The sequence below is a fragment of the Peromyscus maniculatus genome, chromosome 4, assembly GCF_049852395.1.
Source record: "Peromyscus maniculatus bairdii isolate BWxNUB_F1_BW_parent chromosome 4, HU_Pman_BW_mat_3.1, whole genome shotgun sequence".
In the NCBI taxonomy this organism is placed as follows: domain Eukaryota; kingdom Metazoa; phylum Chordata; class Mammalia; order Rodentia; family Cricetidae; genus Peromyscus; species Peromyscus maniculatus.
Window position 1 is genome coordinate 70,215,209 of NC_134855.1, and position 24,527 is coordinate 70,239,735.

The following is a 24,527-nucleotide window of genomic DNA, read 5'->3' on the forward strand; positions in this document are numbered from 1 at the left end:
CAGCACTCTCCAGCCAGAGTCTCCAGCCAGCCCGAGGCTCTTACCTGATTTGCGAGAGTGTCATCTAGGATACCAGGTCCCTACTTTATCCCCAGCCAATGAAGGATGGCTTTCTTGCAGGTAGCAGCATGCCCCTCCTGCCCCTGTCCCTGCCATCTTCTGTTCATTCATCATGGATTCATTGAGTGTCTTATTGAGAACTTGTGAATTGGGCCCTGAGTTAAGGGCTGACACAGTCAGCTCCCTCAATCCCTCAGTACCCTGGACATCAGCATGATTTCTTTTTCCATTTGACAGATGAATGGGCTCAGAGAGGCTGAGTAACTTGTCAAAGGCCACTAAGCTAGTTAGAGAGAGCCAGGGCCTTGTGCCTCACTTGGTCCAGGAAGGATTTTGCTGGTCTGGTCTTGTCAGCTCCTCAGCTTTCCTGCTACTGATGGCACTGGCTGGCTTCCCAAGCTGCCTGCCTTTCTTCCTCTGAGAGGCCTGAGTTTCATTGTGGTCCTCCTGCTCCCCTCCCCTGCTGATAGCTTCTTTCTTCCAGGTAAGGAGCTGTGTGACATTTCTTGCTCCCATAGCACCCATAGCCAAGTGTGGCAGTGGAAATAGGTCAGAGGGGGTGGGGGTGGGGGGCAGCCATGGGGGTGTGAGTCGGGGATGAGATGGGGCTATTTTACATCCTGAAGAAGAAGAGGAGAAGCAGGCTGCATGAGGGAGGGAGGGCCAGCCTGGAAATTCCTGATCCCCCTCTTCTCCTTCATACCCCCAAAGCTGTGTTCAGCTCAAGGCTACCCCAAAAGGTCCTGGCTAGGCAGGCTCGGAAAGAAGGGAGCCATGGAAATGAGGGGAGCCTCAGAGGAGTCAGCTTCTGCTTGGGCCTCAAAGGTACCCCCGTGGCAGCCTCAGCTCACCCTGGCTCAACAGTTATCACCTCAGAGCCAAGCTTTACAGCTTCAGAAGCACCTCTACCCTGCTCCTGGTGGCAGCGGCGGCTCAGCAGCAGCAGCAGCAGCAGCTCCAAGCTAAAGGCTTAGTGTCATGGCTGAAGTTCTTTCGACTCCTATAAAGTTCACCCAGTTCTTAACTCTATTTTTACAGATAAGAAAACGGAGGCTCAGAGAAGTAGAACTTGCTGGCCCAGGATTTCAGCCTATGTTTGTCAAGGCCAATATCCCCAGGCTCAACTACCACTGGACTCGGACAGTCCTGTCCTTCTCCAGCATCTCCAGGGAGGTGGCATTCGTTGCTGAGACCTTTCTGTCTGGGCCCTGCTCCGAAGATCACGTCCAATGCTAGCCCCCACAGCCCTCTCCTTTCCCCGGTAACCCTACTTGAACAGCAAGCACCTTCGTTTTAAATTATTATCACTGTTACTGTCATTGTGCGTGTGATGGGGGCACCCATGTCATGGCACACGTGCTGGGATCAGAGACCAACTTGTGTGAAGTCTGTTCTCTCCTTCCACCATTATGTAGGGCCTGGGGATTGAACTCAGGCCATCACACTCATGCAGTAAGCCTTTTACCTACTAAGCCATCTCCCTAACTTGAGCTTATTGTGTGTTTGTTTGTTTTTTGGTTTCATTTAGAGATGGTGTCTCATATAGCTGAGAATGCCTTTGAACTGTTTTTTTTTGTTTGTTTTATTTTTTTTGGTTTTTCGAGACAGGGTTTCTCTGTGTAGCTTTGCGCCTTTCCTGGGACTCACTTGGTAGCCCAGGCTGGCCTCGAACTCACAGAGATCTGCCTGGCTCTGCCTCCCGAGTGCTGGGATTAAAGGCATGTGCCACCACCGCCGGCTGCCTTTGAACTCTTGATCCTCCTGACTCCATTTCTGGAGTGCTAGGATCACAGCCATGCATGTGTCACCATGCCCTGCTCATTGAAAGCATATTCTCTTCCCCAGGGACCAGAGTCCAGAAGTGAGTTGTGTGCCCCTCCCCCATTGCTCACACCCACCTGCACACAGCACTGGCACAGTCACCCACACACTTGCCCATTCGCCCTCCCTCTTGGGCACAGAGGTGCTGCCGTTCTTGCTGAGGAAGCTCAGGACAGGACAGATGGAGCAGCAGCTGCTGGGTCTCCGTAGGAGTGACCCTCATTGGTCGGCTGCTCCCCAACTCCAGCCCTGCTCCTGAGGCTTTCAGTAGAACATTTTAGCACATTCAGAGTCCAGCCTCTACGGGAACAATAAGAATCCAAGTTTCCATTTGGCAAACCTTTTTATCCAGTCACTTCACTGGCTTCTCACAAGCTCCAAGGAGCAGTGATGGCTGTATGTCCATTTCCTTCCAAGGTGCAACAGAGGGTCACCAGGACAGAGATGGGGAGCGGCCTTTACCCTCAGAATCAATGCAGGCTAAATATCTGTGTTGCCTCATGTTCCGATGTGCCTGACCAGGTAAGCTTGCCTCCAGCCAATGGGAAGATGAGGTAACTCAGAAACATGTTTGGACAAAGGGCTCAGCATGCATTCTCTCTTTCAATGCCAGGCACTTCTGGAAAGGACACCCCATCCTGTCTCCATTTATTGGTAGAAGACTTGGCTGAGTGGTGGTCTTAGGAATGTTCTTAAACAAATGCACATTGCTTTGGAGAAGTGTATGGACAGAGGTGGGCACTCTAGGGGAAATGAATGAGAGACGGGTAGCTAGTCTCTTGCCACTCAGCACCATTTTTCCAATTAGGAAGAGGCTGCCTTAGTAGTAGTGAGCACTCTGTTGGGCAATGTGCAAGAGAGAGCTGATGAGGTCCATCAGAGGGGCCTGCACTTGGATGTGCTGGTATGGATACCCTCTGAGTGTGTGTTCTGTGATCTCCCAGTTTCCCAGTCTATCAGCTGAAGCTGAGATATGCTTCCCTTCTAGAGATCGTGGATACAAATCTGTCCTCCCAAGAGGTTGGGAATCCTTTGAGAACAGGGATACCCTTCTGTCAACTCCAAGGCCCTGGGACTCAGTGCTTTACCTGGTATACAGGGCCCATCTGGGTAGCTACACCTCCTTTGCAAAGCATTATGGGGCTCCCACCTCCTTATAGAACACAGATACCCCAGAACACAGATACCCAGAGCACAGAGGCTCTGTCTACATCCAGCACCACTGAAGGGGCAAGCTCTGTCACTCTGGCTCCTCCTTGGCTCTGTTTGCACGCTTCTCGTGACAGTGAGCTCACTCCTTGTAATACAGCCTCTTAATCAAGGGTAGGAGTCATCATCAGATTCAGCCTCCGGATCTTGCTTCTGGTGGAACACTGGGAGGTGTCTCCAAGTCGGGAAGGGTGCTCAGGGATGCCACAGGGTTCCAGGGACATAGCCCAGAGCCCTTCACGATAAAGGGACAGATGGTGCGACAATGAACTCATCATCCCATCTCTATCCATAGGTGAGACTCTAAACTGTTCGGAAACCAGACCACGATGAAGCCCCCAGTCAGGGACAGGTGGCTCGGATGTGCATTTCACTCCACACACTTCGAGACAGGCCTGATCCAGAGCCACAGACGTGACTGGCTGAGTGATTCATTCATTACTGGCCATCACTAGCCAGGTGTTCAGCGAGAGCGGGTGGCACTGTGGGAAGGGAGTTTAGTTGCCTTGGTAATCAGGAGGCTAACCATCACGGAGAGCCGGCTTGCTATGCACCGGGCACTGTTCTGTTTACTTCCTTACAAAGGGCACAGCCCCTCCTGTCCAGCCCCAGCTGTTGGGAGGGCCATGGAGCCTGCCTGGTTCATTAGCACCTCACACATGGTCAGGCTTGGTAAACCAGGGCTGCTGCTGTAACTGGGAATCCCAGCAACAGCCACAGGGCACTTCCTGCTGTAAGCCACACCCATTGTGTAGATCGGGAGACTTGGAGAGGTTAGGTAACTTGCTTGCCCAGGGCCATGCTAAAAGACAGAGCTAGGGTTTGAACTCAGGTGTTCTGGTTCTGTAGCCTGGAGTAGAAAAGCAAAGCAAAACTCAGGAGCCAGAGGCACACCTGGTTGGGCTTAGGGGGCGGGCCACTCCTCTCTGCCCCAGTTCTTTACTTTGCTTCTGCATCCCCACCCACCCTCCAGGCCTGCTGTAGTTACTTACCTTCAGTCCGGAAGACAAGATCTCAGCAGGAGGCAGGCCCTGGGCAATTGACCGCTATAAAAGGGCTTCTCCGGGAGCCAGGCAAGGGATGGATGGGATGCTATAGGAGCCTGTCTTCCTAGGCTGATAAGCTCCTGAAGACCTCCCGGGACCCCTCAAAGCGCACCCAGAAACACTCTCTTGGCATGGGCTGAGATAAAAGGCTGTTTGGTTCCCCCAACAAATATTCTGCAGTCCCAGGTAAGACCCCAGCCCTGACACACGCAGCATACAGCACAGGGAATCTCAGGTCGAAGGTCTCAATGGGGTGAGAGTTCTTGTCTCCTGTCATTTAGCAGTCCCTTCAAGCTGAGGAGGCAAGCTGGGCTGACAGAATACCTTCTCTCCAATATCTTCAGGCCTGGGCTAAGCATTAATGACTCACGGTTTTGTGAACTGGGGCTAGCCCTGTTCACCTCTTGGGCTGCTGAGAACTCGAAGATTTCATTTTTGAAAGTGTTTCAGCAAACGGTGACCATTATTAACCGTGTTATTTCACACTGGGTGGGAGGCTGCCAGCCAAAGCCAGTACCTTCCTTCCTAGACACCGGTCTAGGCCTGAGAATGGGTATTTTATCAACTCATGGGGGGATGTTTGCAGTCCCGGGAAAGGGACGCTGTTTTCAGAACTTCCGAGAAAGTCCTGGGTGGCGAAGCGGCAGGGTGTCCCCGTCCGGGGATCCCCTGTCCAAGCAGGGGTGCGCCCCCCGCAGGCGGCGCCCGGCAAGGCCTCGGCTGCAGCCCTGGGTCCCCCCAACCCCTCTGTGCCCGCCCTGGCCACCTCGGGGGCGAGGCAGCCAGGCGCGTGGGAGGGGACGGCGCGCCATTGGCTTGTGCGCGGCACTAGAGGAGGGACCAGTGCGGGCCGCCAGACTCGGGTGAGCCCGGCGGCGCAGGAGTCCAGCCTGCCCTGCCCTGCCCTGCCCTGCTCGCCCAGCGCGGCGCCGCGATGTGAGACTCTCTCGGCCGAAGCGTCTGCGGGGCACGCCAGCTCCGCGAGCGCAGCACCCCGCGCGCTAGGAACGTAAGTCCTCTGCCTCCGCCGCTGCTAGCCTCGCACTTCCCCGCCGCTGCCACCGCGCCGGCCGCTGCCTGCGCAGCGGAGCCCGGGGACTCTGGGGGCCTTAGGGACCTCTAGGGGCAGCGGGCACCCTGCGCACGCCAGCCAGGCGCCGGGACACTTGGCACCTGCGGGTCTGCCTGAACCCGGAACCCCCATGAGCTCCTCGAGGCACCGTCCTCTGTCCTTTTTGTTTGTCTCCTTGCACTGACTCGGTTTCCCTTTCTCCTCCAGCTCTCTTCTCTGCCACCTCCTTCCCCTGGGGCTGTTTATTTCGCCCTCGGCCTTCTCCCGGGCTATAGCTCTTTGCTTTGGAGCCAGAGAGAACGGAGCGAGAAGCAGTTTCTTCTATCGCGGGGTCTCTTGTCTTTCTGCGCTTAGTTCTCAGTCCCCTCCCCCTTTCTCGCCACCGCACCCCCTCCCGCCTTTGTTTCCTGGACCGAGGATTACGCGGTGCAAACTTGCGAGTTCCCGGGTCCTTGCCCTCAGTGGTACGCGGGCGGAGGAGATGGCAGGGTTCCCGTTGCCCACAGGTCTGGCCGGACCTTCAGTATGGGTGTGGGGGGCTGGAGGAGTCGCGGTCTCCCTCCTCACAAAGTGGAGGAGTGTCAGCAGCAGCGTGGAGATGAGGGATGGATCGGAGGGGGAAGGGGCAAGGCCGGTGACACTCCAGAGTCCCTGCTGGAGAGGAGCGGACAGAAACATGGCTGGGCCGGATCCTAGTCCAGGGTGGGGGGGTCAGGAGGGGATCGCAGGTGAACCAGAGCGGTCCTCTCTCTTCTAATCCGCGCTTAGCTGCGAGGGGAAAGCGGGGGGCCATGGGCTGGCGCAGGGTGGATTGGGGTCCCATGTAGTGCGCAAAAATACTCAGCGCACCATCCCCGGGGCACCTCAGGACCAGGTGTTCGCTTAGGGTCCCCTCTCGCCTCCTCCTTGCAGCCTGGGTGGAGCTGGCTTCTCCCGCCAGTCGGGTGGAGGAGCTGGGAGAGGCCCAGGAACCGCCCCCACCTTGCCCCAAAGCCTGAAGAACACGGCCAAGGCCTCCTCGAAGTCCCCGTGCCCGCACTTCCTGTTTCGTTTTTTTAAGACAAACTTTTCTGGATGGGGCCTGGCGGGAGTAGATGAGTCTCTGGGTTTTGGGGACGCCCATACAGCTGTGCCTCTCGCTGGAAAGCCACCTCTGGAGGCTCCCGGAGCCGGCGGTGGGACTGTGGTGGGTTCGTGGAAGAATCCGGAGAGACACCACCTGCCTCTTAGTGGCAGCCCCAGGCTCAGTCTGAATCAAAAAAAAAAAAAAAAATTTTTTTTTCTTGTCGGGTCGTTGGGAAATAAGAGTATACTTCAGATTTCTGTTGTCGCCCTTGTCCAGACAGTGCCCTCCCCTAGAGTCCCCTCTGGTCTCAGTGTCCTAGCTCTGGCTAGTCCTGCTCTGGCTTCTTTTCTGCAGGACTCTCACGCCTGGCTGCCTCCTCCACTTGATGTCCCCTGCTTTTACCTTGCCTGCCCCCGACCTCGCAGCTCCTCTCATCCCTACTGGCAGGCTGAACTTGTGACAGCCCCCTCTGCTGGAGAGAGGCCTGAGGCTCCTGGCTAGGGGCGGGGTCTTCATTCACCGTTCTTGCCTTTTCTATGTGTTCATTTACCGCCTAAAGTGTCTGGGAGTACTACACGAGGGAGAGGTGACACAAATGGCTAGCCCAGGTCCCACAGGTCCCCGCACACCTGTGGAAGCTGCAAAGACTCTTCCCTTGGTGGTGCCGTGGCTTAAGCAAGGAGCGGCGAAATAAATAATAAATAAGCGATTGGGTCATGCGTGGTGCCTTGGAGTTGTCCCTGGACCCAGAGGGCTGAGGCAGGAAGAGTTTGAGTTCCAGGCCAGTCTGGACTATGTAGGAAGACCCCGTCTCAGAAAGAGGGGGAAAGCAGATTCTATAATGTAGAGCAGAGGTCAGGGGAACATGTAGAGTGCTGGGGTGTTGAGGGCATTTTAAAGAGTGGTCAGCGGTGTTTTTCCAGTTCTGCAGAATAGCCTGTGCAAAGAGCCGGAGGCAGTAACATGCTGCTCTGTGGAGTGGGGGCGGGGAAGAGTTAGGCACTGGTGAGAAAGGACGGGGACCCCGCCCCCCCAATCTCATAAGTGAGAGAATTGATGCTACTAGAGGATCTGTAAGCTAGCAGCCCCCGCCCCCAGGTCAGCATCACCCACCCCCAAGGAGGAGCATCCACATGTTGGCCACTGTGTTCTGAATGCAGGTGGGAAGGTCTCACCTCCACCCCCCAAGTATCATTCTCTGTGTCCATCCCACAGCCATAGCAGTCAGGTACGGGGAGATAGCCACCTAGGCTGAGTGCCCTGGAAACTGTCTCCCAAAACCCTCATACTTCTCCCCACCTGCCTCAATCAGTGTGCTGGTCCTGACCCAGAATCACCCCTATTCTGTCTCACCCTAGTTCTTCCTGATACTACCCTCTTTGGAACACTCTTTTGTGTGGGCATGGAATCCTGGAAGGGGGTCTGCTCAGACACTGATCTAGTAAAGTGGGAAACAGACCAAGAAGTTGAATCTTCAGGTCTAAACAGCAGCATTGTTGAGCACTGCCTACAAAGTACAAGCTATTCTGAGTGTTCTTAGGCAGCTTCTAATCAGGGAAAGTGAGTTGTCATTACTATTCCCATTTAGCAGATGAGGAAACTGAGCCTCAGAGAGGCAGGTCCCTCTCCCAAGGCCACACAAGTTCTTGGGGTATGGGGAGCAGAGCCAGGATGTGAGCATGGATCTTTTGAGGAGTGACTTGCCTTGTGAACCACTCAGCCAGAACCTGAGTATGGGGAGGGAAGTATCAGCCTTGAACTGGGGTTCCCTACCCAGGGGAAAGCAGGGCTCCAGACCATTTAGTCTGAGGACACTGGCTTAGCATGGAGCATGCCTTCAAGGAAGCCCTCGGTTGCTCCTTCTATGTGGTTGACCAGCAGGAAGGAGCCTGGGGAGGGATGATAATGGCTGGGAAGGGGAGCTGCTGCCTTATTCACAGGACAGCCCCAGCCCTGTGGGAACTAGAAGCAGGACTGTCCTGATGGATGATGGGGCCGGCTGCCCTTGAGGGCACTGACTCGGTCACCAGGCTCTGGGGAGGCTGGCCCACTCAGGGTTGAAAAGGACAGGAATTCTCCATGCTGTGTCTTGCCTTTTGCAAGTGACAGCGGGACAGGAAAGGCCCTGTCAATGACTTCTGAGTGGTGAGAGGCTGTGTGAGAAGCTGCCCTGCCTTGCATAGGGCAATGGCCTCAGACCTCTGGGTGAAGCCCCTCCCCAAGGGACTTGGCTCCCAGGCCTGGGCCCCACCCACCTCCTCCAACACAGCAAGGATTCTTTATGTTTTGTCCTCTAAGCTCTGAAGATATATGTGATGAAAGTCAAGGCTTTTCCTCTGCCCCTCTGGAAACCAGCCAGCTTCCAAAAACAGAGAGAGCGCTGGGTCTGGGGTCTTGCAATAATGGGGGACAGACCACCAAAGTCTACTAAACCAGAGGCAAACTTTATTCCAGAAAAAAAAATAAGTAAAAATAAATCACTGCAGGGCACCAAAGCTTATCAGCTAGCTGAGACCACAACCAGAGTTGGATTTCAAGGCTGTGGCAGTTGGAAGGGGGTTATGGGCCCTTTTTTATAGTAAGGGGGAAGGCATTAGGCACAGAATGCATGCTAGGAGTCATGTAGTTAACTTTGGTCCAGGCAGTTGTTGGCTATAAGGGGAAAGGGGGTTAAAAGTTAACCCCTGGCCGTTGACAGAGGAGCTGGCTGTCAGGAGCAGACAGCCATTGTTAGCAGTTAACCTTTAAAGTGGATGACTCTCAGTGTTCATCTCTTAAGCTATCATTTTAGCTATAATTTTATTTCTCTATGTTCCTGGACCCTTCAAGAGGACCGGCGAGGAGATAAAATCTCCACAAGGTAGCAGGAGAGGCAGGAAGGGCTGCCAGGGCTGGGCAGGGCCAAGCAGAAATGCAAATGAATGTGCTTATACTGCTGGAGTCCTGGTCTGTCGATCCATCGCCTAGTCAAACCTGGGGAGGGCTCTCGGGACCACACTTCCCAACTTCTACACAGAAGACTGCCGTGAAGGCAAGCCCTGGGTCATTATGCCAGGGACCTCAGCTGAACTCCTTGAAGCACAGTGACTCAGGGCACCCCAACTTCCCAGTGGCGGGGCAAACCCTGAGGCTTGAGATCCAAGGGTCAGGTTCCTGAAGATTCGAGGAACCGGGGCATGGACTCCATAGCTTTGCCGCTGGGATGGGTCTGCTGCCATGGCTGCCGTGCCGGAGGATTTCACATCGTGGTCTTTGTCTACTGGTTCCCCTTTTGTCCCCCTCACCTTTCACAGCAGGTTAGTGACTCCTGAGCTGGCGAGAGGTGCCAGTCCAGCCCACGGTCACTGCTCTGCCCACCTAGGCAGCATGCTGTAATAACTCTATTCTCTGGGGACGGCGGCCCAGCTAGGCTGCTAGCAGGTGCAGTGCACAGCAGCATCCCTTCCATTTTCCCTTTGCTTGGGCCTGGAAGATCTCCAGGGAGACCCGTGCCACCGAGGACATTATACATGTCAGTACTGTGACCCTTGGCTTTGTGGGTGAGGCATGACACCCATTTGCAGGGAATATGGTTCCTCACACAGCAGCAGGCCCCCCTGAGTCCCAGGTCTGGGAATGCAAGCCTGGGGTGAGAATGTGGTGCGTTCACCTTTTGCTCCCCGTGACACTCTGAGATGTGGGTCACATTGCCACGGGGCCCCAGCAGTTGATTTCTAGAAGGTGGTTAGACCTCCATCTTGTCGCAGACTGCTGGGGGGTACCCTAGGAGAAGCTCTGGGGCCCAGGGGCAGAGTCTTCTCCACCTACCCTCTGACTAGGCCCTCCAAACTCTGAACTCTGCCTTTGACTGTTCTCACTTGCAAACAGCTCTGTTCAGACCCACTTCCAGCTATTCTGTGCAGAGATATCAGAACAATAGGCTCCAATCTGTGGCACCGGTTCCCAGAGCCCCGCCCACATCACAGGCCCTGAACCCAAGAGAGGCCAGTCCTAGGGCGGGCTCTGCAGGCATTGGGGACACAAAGACTTCCAGGGGAGATTATTCTGGAGGATGGCTTGAAACTCAGTTATTCTCTCTCTCTCTCTCTCTCTCTCTCTCTCTCTCTCTCTCTCTCTGTGTTTTCCAGGAACGCTCCATTACCAGGCACTCACACAGACAAACACAGACATTCATTCCCCAACCTCCCCTCCCTAGGCCCCCTCAGGAGAGCCTGTGAAAGCTCAGCTCACAGCGAACTTGAACTCTAGCTCGGCCACACCCTTCAAGCCAGGGACTCTTGAATAAGTAAGTCACTTGGGTCTCAGTGCTCTCATCTGAAAAATGGAATGGACTTGGCTGTTGTCACAGGTGACGATGTGGACTTCAGGGGGGTTCCTAGGCTGGATGAGCTGGCCGCTGGCTGCTGTCCCCAGTTCAGGCAGGACATGTAGGCAGCTCTCCTCACCGAAGGAGGGCAGTTACGGCCCCTGTGTCTGTGCTCACGATGGGGAGGAAGTGACTCCCTGGCTGAGGGACTATGGCTGTGACTCAGGGGAAGTCACCCGAGCCGCTGTGGGTGTTCTGGGTCCCTTCCTCCCCTCCCCCTCCCAGGGCAGCAGGTTTCCTAAGCCAGCCCTCCTGGGCACAGCCTCCTGGTCGGGACAGCTCTGCAGTCCCTTCGTTTCTATGGTAACCAGGCTTCCTGGGAAGGACGGGGAAGTCCTCCAGGATCAGCTTGGGAGCTGTGGGCCCCTGCCTCATCAGCTCTGCGGCCCAGGGCTGAGTCTGGCTAGGAGTTCATTAATAACACAATTTTCTGCTGTCCTTGGTGTAGCACAATTCAGGGGCCCAGCTCCTAGGCTGCCCTCTTTACGGCACATCACAAACCTGATGAGTGGACTAGATTCTTAGATGAGGACTTAGGAGCTCAGAGGAGCTAAGTAATTTTCCTGAGGTCACAGAGCAGTGAAGAGGAAGAGTTGAATTTTGAATCCAAGTTTTCCTAATCATTAGAAGTGTGTTCCTTTAATTCCAGCACTCAGAAGGCAGAGGCAGGTGGATCTCTGAGTTTGAGGCCAGCCTAGTTTACAAAATGAGTTCCAGGACAGCCAGGGTTACTCAGGGAAACCTTGTCTAATAATAATAATAATAATAATAATAATAATAATAATAATAGAAAAAGAAATAAAAAAGAAGGTGCACTCCTCATTCCCTGCCTTTGTACCCCCAGAACCTCTTTTTCCTGTCTTGAGACACCCGTTCCCTGGCCAGGCGTCCAGTATAATATCATCCACGTCATTACACTGGAGCTCCTGATGAAACCATTGTCCTAAAGCGCATGCCTCTTTAGAGAGTGGTTCTGCCTCATCCTCTACACCCCTCTCCTGTCCTGGGCCACCACCGGCTTGCATGAAGCTTAGGGCAGTTCCCTTAAGTTCCTTAAGTTCTGGCTGTTCTGTGTGGAGGGATCAAGAGCCTGCCCTCACTCCCTCTCTGGCTGTCCCCACAGACTGCAGTTGGGGGAGACCTGGGCTGGGAGGACAGGTGCTCTGAGGAGCACAGGTGCTCTGAGGAGCACAGGCCCTCTGCTCTCCTGTGGGGTCGGCCTTTGGAACTGGGAAATGAGAAGTGATAGGACCTAAGTTGCAAATGGCCAGGGGGAAGCACAGGAGACCAGCCGAGCCCTGGGGAGGAGGCCAGGGTAGAGCTGGCAGGGAGGACTTGCCCACTTGACAGGGCTCAGAGCGGCTGTCACTCTTAGGAGGTTGGAGAGCTGCTGGCTTCGTGAGGATGGCCGCCAAGGAGTCTGACAGGTACGGCAGACAGGACATCTGACAGCCCTGTCCGTCTCCACCTCTGTGAGCATGAGGGTGGAGGATTGCCCCACCCCCCCACGTCCACAGTCACAGTGGGGATGTGGAGCCTCTCAGAGCAGCTTGCAGGAAGCCAGGCAGGCCTGAGTGGCAGCGGCCTTTTCCAGTCTTGTCGCCTGGCTGAGGAAAGAAAGGGCAGCAGGGAGGATGACAGACCCCACCCAGGGCCGCGCCCTTGACTGGAGGCTACACACCTACATTCTCTGGCACTTCTGCATCCCTAATCCCCATTTCACAGAGGGAAACTGAGGCTGGGAGTGTTGTGGTGGCTCTCCTAAAGCCTGCCGCTCATCAGCAGGTAGGGCCAAGATTCAAGGCCAGAGTCATTGGCTCAAAGCCAGTGTGTGGCCAGGGTTCCCAGGAATGGAGCGGGGGAGGGGCCGTCACTTATGTTAAAATGATATCAGGCCTGAAACCCTTGGCAAGTGGCTTTGGTAGGGAAGAGTGGGGGAGGGGAGGCCGGAAGGCCACTGGTGCACCTGTGCGTGTGTGTGTGTGTGTGTGTGTGTGTGTGTGTGTGTGTGTGTGTGTGTGTTGGTGGGTGGGTGAGTCATGGGGCAGAGGAAAACAGCGCTGGGAAGCTTCCAGACCCACAAGGAGGGACGTGCTAAAGCTGGTCTTGCACAGGGTGCTGAAGTCTGGGGGCTTGGTGCCAGGTCGTGGGAAGGTGCTAATGAAACCAGGCTCCTGGTCGTCTCTGTCCAGAGTCACTGGACAGGGGTAGAGGAAGCGCTGAGGAGGGTGGTGGTACCCTGTCTGGCAGACCTGAGGGAGACAACATGCTTCTCACAACAGCATTTTGTGAGTTAGCCCTTTCTTTCCCACGTGGGAAGTGGGGAGACTGAGGCACAGACTCTAAGCAGCTGGTTCACAGGCCCACTTAAGCCACTGGAGATTCCAGAAGTGAGTCCAGGCGGCAAGTGTGTAGGCCTCCAGCTGTGGCCACAGTGGTCACTTTCTGAATTCAGTTCTGCCCAGAGTCTTGCTTCTCCTTAGACCAGCTTGGGGTGGGGTTTGGGAGCGGGGGTGGGTGGTTGTTCCCATATCCCGGATGGGAACACTGGACCTCAGAGAGAAGAAGACATTTGCTCTGACTGATGATGACAAGGTACCCCACTCTCTACACCAGCTGAACTCTGGTGTCCCATGCCCACGCTGTCACACAGGGCTCTCTTCTGAGCACCTGCCTCTCTTCATACTCTGACCCATTTTCTCTTATTGCCTCAAGGCCTCTAGGAACTTGGAGCTAAAGTCCCATTTCACAGATGAGGAAACTGAGGCTCAGGTTAGTGACGTAACTCACGCAAGGTCACAAGACCAGTGAGGGGCGCAGCAGGATTGAGTTAAGTAGCCTGTCACATCCGGCCCCATGAGAAAGTCGAAGAATCCAGGGGCCTCAAAGAGTGGGGCCAAAATAGAAGTGGCCCACAGCAGGCATTGGCTCGAGCGTGGGAGAGATGGAGTGGAGGGGCATTGTGGGAGGCATGTGTGGTGTCCCGGATGTCCACTTTGTCCACACACCTCAGCAGGCCCACTCTGGGCCCTTTACCTCAGCAGCATGGGAGTGTGTGATCCCATCAACTACACACAAAGGAAGGCTGGAAACAACCGGATCTCCCTCATGTGGTACGACTGTTCCACAGAATCCTGATGTGCACTAAAAAGGAATGGGCACTTGGGGTCCCGGGCCTAGATGAGACAGGAAAGGCATCCTGTTGTGATTCTGTTTATACAACATCTGAGACGATCCAGATGAGACCAGAGTAACAGACACCAGACCCGTGACTGCTGGAAGTGGGGATCGGGGTACAGCTGGGATGGCACATGGCCACTGCAGTCTGGACATGTGAACCCGGTGTCCTGACCTGGAGGAGGCAGTGGCATGAATTATCAGCAAGGTCATGTGTGCGTGGGTAAAATGAAGGGTCAGAGGGGACGTGGGAAGGCTGTGGCTAGGTGACTGACCGCTCCATCCTTAGAGGAGGGGTGGGCTGGGCTGAGCTCTGCACCCTTGTACGATTTGGCAGAGGGAGGGTTAGGGATGCTGGGGCTGGTGTTCAGTCTGTCTGGGGTCAGAGGCCCTTGTAGTCCCGCCGGTGTCTCCAGCACCCCCAGCAGGCATAGGAAGAAGGAAAAACAACCACTCGTTTTACAGATGAGGGGCACGGGTGTGTGTGTGTGTGTGTGTGTGTGTGTGTGTGTGTGTGTGTGTGTGTGTGTGTGTGTGTGTGTGTGTGTCAGGACTGGGGCCCAGGCCTCGCTCTTCCAGCTGGTCCAGTGGTCATCTTGAACAAAAGCCACTGGACCTCCTCCTCATGGATGGATTGCACCCCGGCATCTGCAGTCCGTGCCTCCCTGCTCTTGGACTTGTTGGGATGGTTCTTTCATTTCGAGAGTCTGGCAGATGTGAAAAGGAAGCTGGGTGATCCGGGAACATGCCCTGGGGCTGGAAGACATGACTCAGGGACATGGCACTGGGCAGCAGGTGGCTAGGAGGAGGGAAGACAGCTGGAAGACAGCTTCTGCACTCTGCCTTGGAATGAGGGTGCTATGGGTGAAAATGAGATGCTGGGGTACGCAGGGCACTTGGCACTGGCCGGTGCACGGGTTGGCTGGGATGCTTTTCTCCTGTTGTTCAGCTGGCCTCTGGACATTCCAGGAGGACGCTCCTCACCGGTGGAATCGTCCTCATTTGCACCCACCCTTCAGAGCCTTGTGATGCAGCGTTCTGGGGCTGCCTGGGGTCAGCCAGAGCCTCACCTTGTCACCTCCCCCCCCCCATACCCTGTCTCCGTAGACTGTGAGGACTGCGCACAGGAGAGGAGTGCTCGTCTCGACGCCAGCGCCCATTTCAGCACCTGGCTCACTGCCCATCTCACAGTACGTGCCCAGGACTGGCCTGTGGTATTGCTGGCCAGCAGGGCTGGGGGCTGGGGGAGATGGTGGGTGGATGTGGGGGTGGGGGTTAGAGGCTGTGGATGCCGATGGCAGGGAGTGGGTGAGGTCTGGGCGGTATGGCACTACCTGAAGCCTCATTGTTTGGGCCTAAGGCCTCCTTCCCTCATGATGAGCCCTCTCCTTCTCTAGGTCCTGGCCAGGGAAGGAGGCTGTCTAGTGGGCGGGAGGACCAGCAGGCCGGCTTGCTGGCAGTGGGAATTGTCTGGGCAGGCCCATGCGGCCCAGAGCGTAGGGCTTAGGAGGGTCACTCTGGGCTTGGGCAGAGTCCTTACTTCTCTGAAGTCTCTTTTGTCTCTGTAACCCATAAATCTTGTCAGTGAGGTCCATCCCCGTTCAAATGCCTTTTCTAAAGCCCATATGCCACTCAAGGGTTGACTGTAAGGCTTTGTCTGACCCAAGCCGCCTGGGTCGTGCCATGTCCACGGGGGCCAGGCTGGCAGCATCCTCCTCCACCCATTTTACAGGAGAGGAAACTGAGGCAGCCGCAGCTTCATCTTCTCTCAGGCCCTGGGTAGGGCCTGGCCACACCCTTCTCACCCTACATTGGGACCCGGGGTCTGGAAGTCGAGCAGGAGCGATGGCTGAGGCCAGTGTCTCCCCCCCATGTCCCTCAGCAGAGGACAACATGGCAGCCAAACAGCCTCCTCCGCTCATGAAGAAGCACAGCCAGACGGACCTCGTGAGCCGCCTGAAGACCAGGAAGATCCTGGGCGTGGGCGGGGAGGATGATGACGGTGAAGTGCATCGGTCAAAGGTGCGTCCTGTCAGGAGAGGAGGCAAGGCTCTCAGAGCTGCTGGAGCCCACAACTCCCCTGTGCTTCTAGGACCCTCTGCAACGGCGGGGGGATGATATGCATAGTGGCCGCGGTTTTGTGGAAAGAACCCAGTGCTCCTTAGGGACAGGCACAGACAGTCTTTAAGACATGAGCAGACCCTGCTAGCCCTGCAAGCTGTCCATGTGATTAGTGACCCAATGTACAGACGCGGAAGCTGAGACGCTGAGTAACTTCCCTGAGGTTACATCAGTGATGGACAGAACCAGGCGTCCCGTCCGTGGTGGGCAGACCCTGAGCTTTCCTTCCTAATTATCCTTTTCATCCTCTCTTTTATCTGGGTGCTAAGGGAGGCAGGATAGTTTAGAGACTCAACTTGAGCTTGCAGTGAGGAGACCTCTGTGTCAGTCAGAGGTGCTCTGGGCCCCAGGTGTACACACAGGTGCTGCGGGGTGCGTGGACGGTGAGATGCTGAAGGGGCTGCCTTCCCTGATGCCTCTGACTTCTGTGTCCACAGATAAGCCAGGTCTTGGGCAATGAGATCAAGTTTGCTGTTCGGGAGCCTCTGGGACTTAGGTGAGTAGCAGGTCTTGTTTTGATGGCTTTGTGTCCTGGGTATGTGTAAGGTCCTTCATTACTGGGCCTGGCTCTGGATTCCACCTACACTGTTCATGACCTCCCCAAACAGCCCTGGGTGTCTGGGCTTCCCCGAGTGTCCCCTGGGGTCTGGGTTGAGAGTGTGGAGGTAACTTTCCCCTCTGCACCTCCCCAGGGTCTGGCAGTTTCTTTCTGCTGTGCTCTTCTCCAGTGTGGCCATCATGGTGAGTCCTTGTGTCCCGGTCCTCATTGCAAGCAGGTCTGGTGCTTATCAGCTGCTAGCACCTCAGACTTAGAACTAGATGATGGAAGGAGGAGGTGGACGGGTGTGGCCCTTTACCCACCCTCAGCTTCTGCATCCCACCACTAGTTGATGCTGTCTCCACATCGAGGCCCAGCTGTCAGGGTCTCTGTGGCAGTCTGCCCCTCACCAGTGTGCTGTGCCCCAAAGCAACTAGCACCTCATGATTTGGGCTCTGGGAACCCGTGGGAGGGGGCAATCAGGTCCTGCCCTGGGGATCCTGGCCATGTCCTTGGAGGAAGGATGTCCCCAGCATTCATCTCAGCCTGGACCTGACCCTGTGGTCCTCTGCTGTTCACAGGCCCTCGCACTCCCTGATCAGCTCTACGATGCCGTTTTTGATGGGGCTGAGGTCACCAGCAAGACTCCCATCCGCCTCTACGGTGGTGCCCTCCTTAGTGAGTACTTCTGGGCCGATGGTGGGAGAGTGGGGAGGCCCAGCTGGCCTCAGGGCATCACCTGGACCCTTGGGGATCCTGATACAGCCTCCTTACATTCCCAAGCAGGCTGGCAGCCTGGGTCCCTTCATCTGTGACTGTGCTGAGCATGGGCTGCCACCTCGTGGCCATTGGTGGGATGCACATGGTTGGTTGGGAGTATTGAGGCTGCCAGCGTACTGCCCCTGGCAGTGAGCAGTGAGGAGCAGGGTTGAAGGAAGCCCAGGTCCTGCCTACCGGTGTCTCATAGCCTAGAGGATGCAGAACAGTGTCCTCCAGACCCTTCCCCCACTCCATCTTTATCCCGAATGCATTTGGTCCTTTTGGTTTCTTCTCTAGTCAGAGTGCACAACAGATGACAAGTCAAATTATAGTTTTAAAGTTCAACATAAGGGCCATCACTCCCCTCCCTAAAATATTCTATGGCTTTACCGCTGTTTGGAGATCAAAGCCCTGCATTGACGCCTGACAGTCAAGGTCCCGTGTGGGGGCTGGGCACATCAGTGGAACCAGCCTCACCTCCCTATCTGCTCCTCCTGTGTTATCTGTTGGGTCTCAACGGCAGCTGCACTAAAAGGTGCCTGCTCCTCAGTTTCAGAGGGCCACTGGTCCTTTGCACATGCAGTGTCTCCAATTTTTATGCCAGTTGGACGTAAACTTGCTGTGAGCAAGGCAGTGCTGGCGATGGGCTGTCGGGGTGGCCGACATCACCTGGGCACACTGTGGCCACTGCTCTGGTGTCCAGAGATCAGACACCAAGGGGTAAGCCATGATGGTTGCGCTGACACTAAAATCAAGGCCTGTCCTGCTCTCCCAGAGTAAACCCTTCTTTGGCACACGTTTTCTGTCTCCAGGGGCTCCTCTGTTAGGGACACTAAGTTGTAGGCCCAGGTAACTGGGTTCCCAGACTTCCCCACACAGCATCACACGGGCAGAGGTAGCGTGGAGCTGGAGGTCCTTGTCCCATTGTACGCATGAAGACACTAAGTCCCAGGGAAGAGAGCCTGGCCTGTGCTGCATGGGGCTTTAGAAACAATGTGAACAGCATCCAGAGCAGAGCTGGGTCTGCAGAGACAAGGACCAGGAGAGGGGCAGTTTGATCTCAGGAGTGGGTTTTGTGGGATAAGGTGGTTCGGACCCCTGGGCTGGGGGTCAGGCCGCCCCTGTGCTTGGTCCCAACAGGCATCTCTCTGATCATGTGGAATGCGCTCTACACGGCCGAGAAGGTCATCATCCGGTGGACTCTGCTCACGGAGGCCTGCTACTTTGGGGTGCAGTCCTTGGGTGAGTAGTGTAGGGTGGGAAGGCTGGCGGGGTGCCGGAAGAAGGGAACAGAACACTGGGGACTGTGACATACACCCATGTCCTGAATCCACAGCCCACCTGCTCCCTCTGTAGGTGCATCCTTCAAGCCCACCGCCCACTGATACTCAGGGTTGTGCATTGCTAGGCACCTGCCACTTGGGGCCAGCAGACTAGGGGGATCTGTCAGCTGGACTGGGCTTGGTATTGAGCTCCTGGAGGTCAACCAGCCCTCCCTCCTCAGCACCCCCTCCCCAGAGATGAGGGAGGGTGTTTAGCCTAGCACCATGGTGGGAGGGACTTGAGTACATCTCTGTTCCTGACTTCTGACTCCCCTGACTTCCTTCACAGTGGTCACTGCCACACTTGCTGAGACAGGCCTCATGTCCCTGGGGACCCTGCTGCTCCTGGCCAGCCGCCTCCTCTTCGTCCTTGTCAGCATCTACTACTATTACCAAGTCGGCCGGAAACCCAAGAAAGTGTAGCTGGCTGGGACCTGCCCGGGCCTGGAGCTGGGCCAGAATGGCTGGGGACTTCACTGCCTGTGGGCCCCAGGCAGGTCTGCAGGCAGGCAGGCAGGGTGCACCCACCTTCCTTCCCTGCCAGGCACTCCCTGGAGTCAGCTTGCACCTTCTAGGCTTCTAGGAGAGACAAGTCAGGCTGGGGCCTCTGGCTTTCTTGACCTCTAGACTCTAATAGACACACAGTCTGGAGTGGAGTGCTGGGGTCTGGGCTGAGTCCGGGTTAGTTCCTCCTCCAGGAAGCCCTTTTCTCTCTAGGAGATTATATCAGCCCCAGCAGCAGGTCTCAGCCCCTCTCCATCCAGAAACGTGAAAACTGGGTCTCCCTATATGAGTCCCTCACATCCCAAAAACACACACACACACACACACACACACACACACACACACACACACACACACACACACACACACACGTTTCCAGGGCCCCTACTGTGGTCGGCTATCAAGGGGAATGGCTGCCTCCCTTGGGCCTAGGTCCCCGTCCTTGATCTGCATACCTGACCCTCTCTTTGGCCTGCTGTAGAGTGTTCTGATACTCTGGCTGTCTGCACCCCAGATCCCCAGAGTCCCTCCCAGACAGACCAGGGTTAGATACTATAACACAAGCCCCGACAGGGCCTGGCACCCCAGCCGGCCATAGGCTCCTAGCGCATGAGGAATTCTGAAGGAGAGCAAGGCAGGGACTTTTCCTAGGCATGGCCTCCAAGGCCTGCATGGCCACACCTGGCTCAGTGCCTCCTCTAGATCCCCTCCAGAGGCTGTCCCAAGGCCTACAGCCCCTCCAACTCCACAGAAGTGGGTCTGCCCTTCCTCAGCACCCTGATAGCCTGACAGCGGGGCCCCTAGAGCTGAAGACACACCCCTGGAGCCACCGTCCCCTGTGGCTCCTCCCCTTGCTCCTAGCTCCTAGCACTTTTCTTCCCTTCAGCAGCAAGCACACTAAGTAAGGGAGGTAGCCCGAGGCCTATCTCTTTCCCTTCTGCAAGGGGGTGGTCCTCCCCCCACCCACCCCCACCCCGGGCCCCTGTGCCTGGGGAGCTTTTCTCTAGGGCACCTGGGTTCACAGCTTCCCTGAGCTTATTTGGCCCTGCAGCCCAGTGCCCCACGACAATGGCCTATGCCCAGCAGAGGAGACTCCGGGGGAGTTTTCAATGGAAGACATGCCCCAGCGGAGGAGGCCCAGGCTGCGTCTGCTAACCATGGTCTGGCAGAGTGGCGAGAATCTGGGCTTTCAAAGAAGGGACCGTTGTGTGCAGCCACCCTCCGCTGCTGGCTTTGTGCCAGTCTCTCAGTCCCACCTCTTGACTCAGAGCACAGACCCAGCCACTGCCACCTCTCAGTACAGTCGCAGCTGCTGTAGACGGGGTGGCACTGTGGACAGTTCTCAGTGGTGGTGGGGATTTATCCTCTCGGATCCCCCTGCGAATGCAGATAGAGTCCCAAAGGGAGGTAGTCAGAAAAGTGGAAAGTGCCGGCCATGCTCAGCCCTTCTGGGGACACCTGCCAGTCTTCCCTTCAGCGACAGGAGGTGGCAGGTCCTGCCCTGGGGTGAGGGTGGGCTGGTCAGGTCACCTTGGTTAAACTGCAGTGATACCTTCCCTTGGGCTGGGGTCAAGGCCAGACCAAGGCTGGCATTACAGACCTGCTTGTGGCCTCCGGGAGACACTAACCTAGGAAGGAGGCGGAGATGGAGATAGGAACCCCACCCTGAATCCAAGCTTGGGGTGCCCTGGCTGCCCCTCAGCTCTTGTCATGCTTCTGCCTCAGCCCCCAAGACCTCCTCTGTCATGGCCACTATTTATTCCTCCGTCCTTTTTCTTTTTGTAAGAAACAGTCACAAAAACCAATGCAAGACGATCTGTTTGGTGTCCTGTTTTATATTACAAAATTTCTCTTGATATAGAATATAAAAGGGGGAGCTTGGGAGTTACAATGATAAATTAGCTCTGTTTCCTACTGCAAGGGACATTTACAGATTCCAAAATAGACTATAACATATGATGTGTGTGTGTGTGTGTGTGTGTGTGTGTGTGTGTGTGTGTGTGTGTGTGTGTGTCGGGGTTTCTGGGGGCAGGGTGCTGGGCTCAGGACCTGGGTAGGCCAGGGGCTTGGGACAGGGTGCTGAGAAGGGCATGGGCCACAGATCCAGTCTTCGCTCCCTTCCTAGAGGACACTGCTGTCCCTTTGGCAAGTGGCTCTGGGACAGGTAGAGGCTGTTCTGCTCACTCCTGGGTGAGGGTCACAGGGCATCTCAGGTGAAGCTGTAGGTCCTGGGGTGAGAGGTGAAGGGAGGGTTCCGTTCCCCTCCCCTGGGAGTACACAGAGCAGCTGTGTAGCAGAGGGTGCTGGCTGAGGAGTTGGAGCCATAGCTGGGTTGGATCTGGCCTACCCTGGGGCTCTTCAGCATCTATATGCAAAGTTCTCCTGTTGAGAGTATGGTCTACCCTGGAACTGCCTGGGCTGGCGATCTGCCTTCTCAGCCCTCTGTCCCGGGCCTGCCTAGCTGTCCTGGAAGCCTGGCCTAGCTCTGGGCAGCAGCCCCTGTGCTTGGGCTCTGTCCTGTTCAGCCAGGCCATGAGCCTCCCAATCGACCTCAGCTGATCCATTTGCCTTCCTAGGCTGTTGGAGCCCAGTATGCCGTGGGTTCTGAGTCAGAGCTAAGGTTCTCTTAGTCTGGAGCTGGGAGCCAGCACTGGGGTCCTTTGACCTGGTGACTCAGTCTCTAGGCTTCATTTTATGGGGATGCCAAGTAAGTTGTCATAAGGACAGCTTGGAAAAGTGGTGCTCAAAGACCCCCAGAAAGTCCAGGATGGGTGAGGACATGAAGAGGAGGGTCCCCTTGAACCCAGACAGCACAGGCAGTAAGGGAGCCCTGGGGTCCAGGCTCCAGCTATGACTCCTAGGTGGCAGGAAGGCAGAGGGAAGCTGGAATTAGATCAGGCTCTTCCCCCTGGGAGAGGAGAGCAGGCACTCCTTCCACCACTGCTCCCTCACCCCCCCTGCTGAGCCCATGGCAGACATAATTAATCAAACTTGAGATTCTGACAGACAACACTAATGGATTCAACATGGTCCTGACAGGGTCAGGCATCTTGCAACCCAATTGGCAACCTAGTCTGTAGTCTGAGTTGTGTGTGTGTGTGTGTGTGTGTGTGTGTGTGTGTGTGTTTAAGTTGTGGACCCATGAGTCTGGGTAATCTGAGCCTAGAGAGAATAGCAAAATGTCATCTGGACAGCCAAAGGACAGAATGTATGTCATGGTAGAAATGGCTGAGAGGCTGTGGGGTTCTTTAAGTCCGCAGACAAGTTATGACTTTAACCTCTAGGAAGGAGAGAGAGAAGGGGGTACATGGACAGAAGCACAGGAAAACGGAAACCCTTCTGTCTGTTGAGGTGATGGTGACGTTAGAGCTTCTGAAGGCAGGAGGCCGCATTGGGAGGTAGTGAGCATCACATGTGGAGGTATGCAGGGGGGGGGGACCGGATTCTTGGCAGGGACCTTGAAGAACACATTCAAGCCTCATCTCTGGGTAGAAAGAGAAGTGAACAATACCGGGGTGTCTTCCACCGGGGAGAGGAGGGAGGGGTGTGGCCCACAGGGACAGGTGATGTATGGCAGTAGGCTTGGGTCGAGGTACCAGCAGGGCAGAGTGGACACGGTTCGGACTTTTCTCAGCTGTAGAACTTGGTGCAGGCAGTTCCTGGCCAGCTTACTCTGGGATGCTGAGGCAGATCTGAGGAAGGCCTGGCTGGAGTGACAGCAGCCCAGAGATGACCTTGTCATGCACGGGTTGTGTGACCGTGGACAGGTCACTGTCCTTTTCTGGGCCGTGGAGAGGCTTTGATCCAAGAGATGAGGAAATCAAAGACAGCCACTTTCAGATCCAGTGTCCACACTCAGCCACCCTCTGCCAGCCAGGAGCAGGGACAGCCTCGTCCTCCAGCAGGTGGTGCTGCAGATTCTGTCCTTGGGTTGTGAAAAGTGCGTCTCCTTGGGGCTTCTGAGCTCTGGCTCATCCTCCAGGGTGTGTTTCTGCCTTCTGGATGCTCAGATCCTGGAAATGTTAAGAGAGGGGACCCAGGCCAGGGGACACTCCAGTCTGACAGGGCCCAGGGGCTCTGAGGCTGATAATCCTTTGGTCTCAGGAACAGCTGGTCCCAGGCCAGCCCGAGGTCCTTGTCGACATCCATAGCTCCTGCCTTGGAGCCAAGGTGAGGCCTCTTTAGTTCACATCTGTCTCTGTTTTTTGTTTGTTAAAAATTAGCTCTATGCTCCTGGCCATCTGGGCTGGCTTTGCCTCCTCCCCTGGGGCCAGAGGACAAGAAAGGGAGGGGGCTGGCTACTGGACAGTGGTGAGCTGGGTATCTTCAGACCATGGCCTACTGGATGCCCCGGAAGAGGCACATGGCAAAGATCATGAGGAAAAGCTGCAGAGAAAGGGAGAAGGTGAGCCAGAGTCAGGCTGGGTGTACACCCAGGGGTTACCCAACACACTTCCCGAGAGGATTTTTGATACCACCCAGGGCAAGCAAGTGCTTGCCATCCATCTAAGGCATGGGGGGGGGGGGGAGTGGAAAGCAAGCGATCTGTTTAAATAGTTCAAAACTGCATTTCTTGGGTCAGCAAAGTCTTTAAGCAAAGCATAACCCTTCTTGGGCCCCAAGTGTGTACCAAGTGCTGACCGTGTAAAGTAAATTTTAAGTGCTCTATCAGCAGGCTTTCTAACCAGCAGGAAGTGAGGCACAGAGAGGTTGTACAACCTGATTCAACACAGCTCCAGTGTGGCAGCCAGGCTTGAACAGAGACATGCTGCCTGCCCTCAGAGCTCCCCTTGATTCTAGCCGCTGCACTCTCAGTGAGCTCACGGGGACGTGATGAGGTTTGCAGAGGTAGCAGTACCCTAACCTTGACCTGTTGCGACAGTGAGGGAAAGCTACGCACACAGGACACTTTCTTGACATTTGCCCAGCCCCAGGAAGATCTGTGTGTCTGTTGTTAGTTTTGGTTCCTACGGGAGGCTTTGTTCACCTCCAGCTGTGCAAGCATACAGCAAGGGCTCAATATATGCTTGCAGGATTAACAAATGATGCCCCCATTTCCCCTGTGGCTTATATTATCCCGAGAGACAAGGCACAGAGGACATTGAACAAGGAGATATCCAGGGTACCAGGTGAGCAGAGCATCCTTAAAGGGGCCCTAAACAGCAGGAGGCAAGGGCCTAGTGTCAGGCTGCCTGGCTTCATTGCCCCCCAAAGTGCATCCCAGAACTGGGCAGGGGGCAGTGAGAAGGGAAAGCTGAAGCGCCACCTAGTGGTAGCTCATAGGTCAGCAGCTACTCAGATGTGTATGCTCTGGGGCCCTGGGATAAAGGGTACTAAGGCTTTATTGTTAAAAAGACACTCCGAGCGCTTGCAAAGGCAGGGCCTTATCAAGAAGCACCCCAGTCGTCAAGGCAGCTCACATATCCCACAACTTGGAGTGCAGAGTTGGGGTGAGATGGGGTATCT

The 24,527-nt window shown here is 55.7% G+C and overlaps 2 protein-coding genes across 8 annotated transcripts in view; one reads left to right on the forward strand and one right to left on the reverse strand.

Annotated features, from left to right (window-relative positions):
• Positions 1–4,905: 4,905 nt before the first annotated feature.
• On the forward strand, positions 4,906–20,876 carry Tp53i11 (tumor protein p53 inducible protein 11). 6 transcript variants are annotated; one of them, XM_042275760.2, is made up of 9 exons: positions 4,998–5,145; positions 10,402–10,559; positions 14,925–15,007; positions 15,550–15,839; positions 16,376–16,434; positions 16,631–16,679; positions 17,058–17,154; positions 18,376–18,477; positions 18,847–20,876. In XM_042275760.2, exons 4-9 carry the CDS (start codon positions 15,663–15,665, stop codon positions 18,978–18,980), a joined length of 618 nt encoding a protein of 205 aa, XP_042131694.1. In that variant the 5' UTR covers positions 4,998–5,145; positions 10,402–10,559; positions 14,925–15,007; positions 15,550–15,662; the 3' UTR covers positions 18,981–20,876. The 6 variants fall into 6 exon arrangements, with proteins under 6 accessions (XP_015844327.1, XP_006995474.1, XP_015844328.1 ...); XM_015988841.3 differs by lacking the exon at positions 10,402–10,559 and having other exon boundaries at positions 4,906–5,145; positions 15,700–15,839; XM_006995412.4 differs by lacking the exon at positions 10,402–10,559 and having other exon boundaries at positions 4,964–5,145.
• The window catches only part of Tspan18 (tetraspanin 18), a 142,609-nt gene continuing 138,958 nt past the window's right edge, over positions 20,877–24,527 (reverse strand). For both annotated transcript variants that reach the window (XM_006995413.4, XM_076570118.1), the window contains one exon: positions 20,877–23,447. In XM_006995413.4, coding sequence (XP_006995475.2) covers positions 23,400–23,447 — 48 coding nt within the window. In that variant the 3' untranslated portion in view covers positions 20,877–23,399. The remainder of the gene's footprint in view (positions 23,448–24,527) is intronic.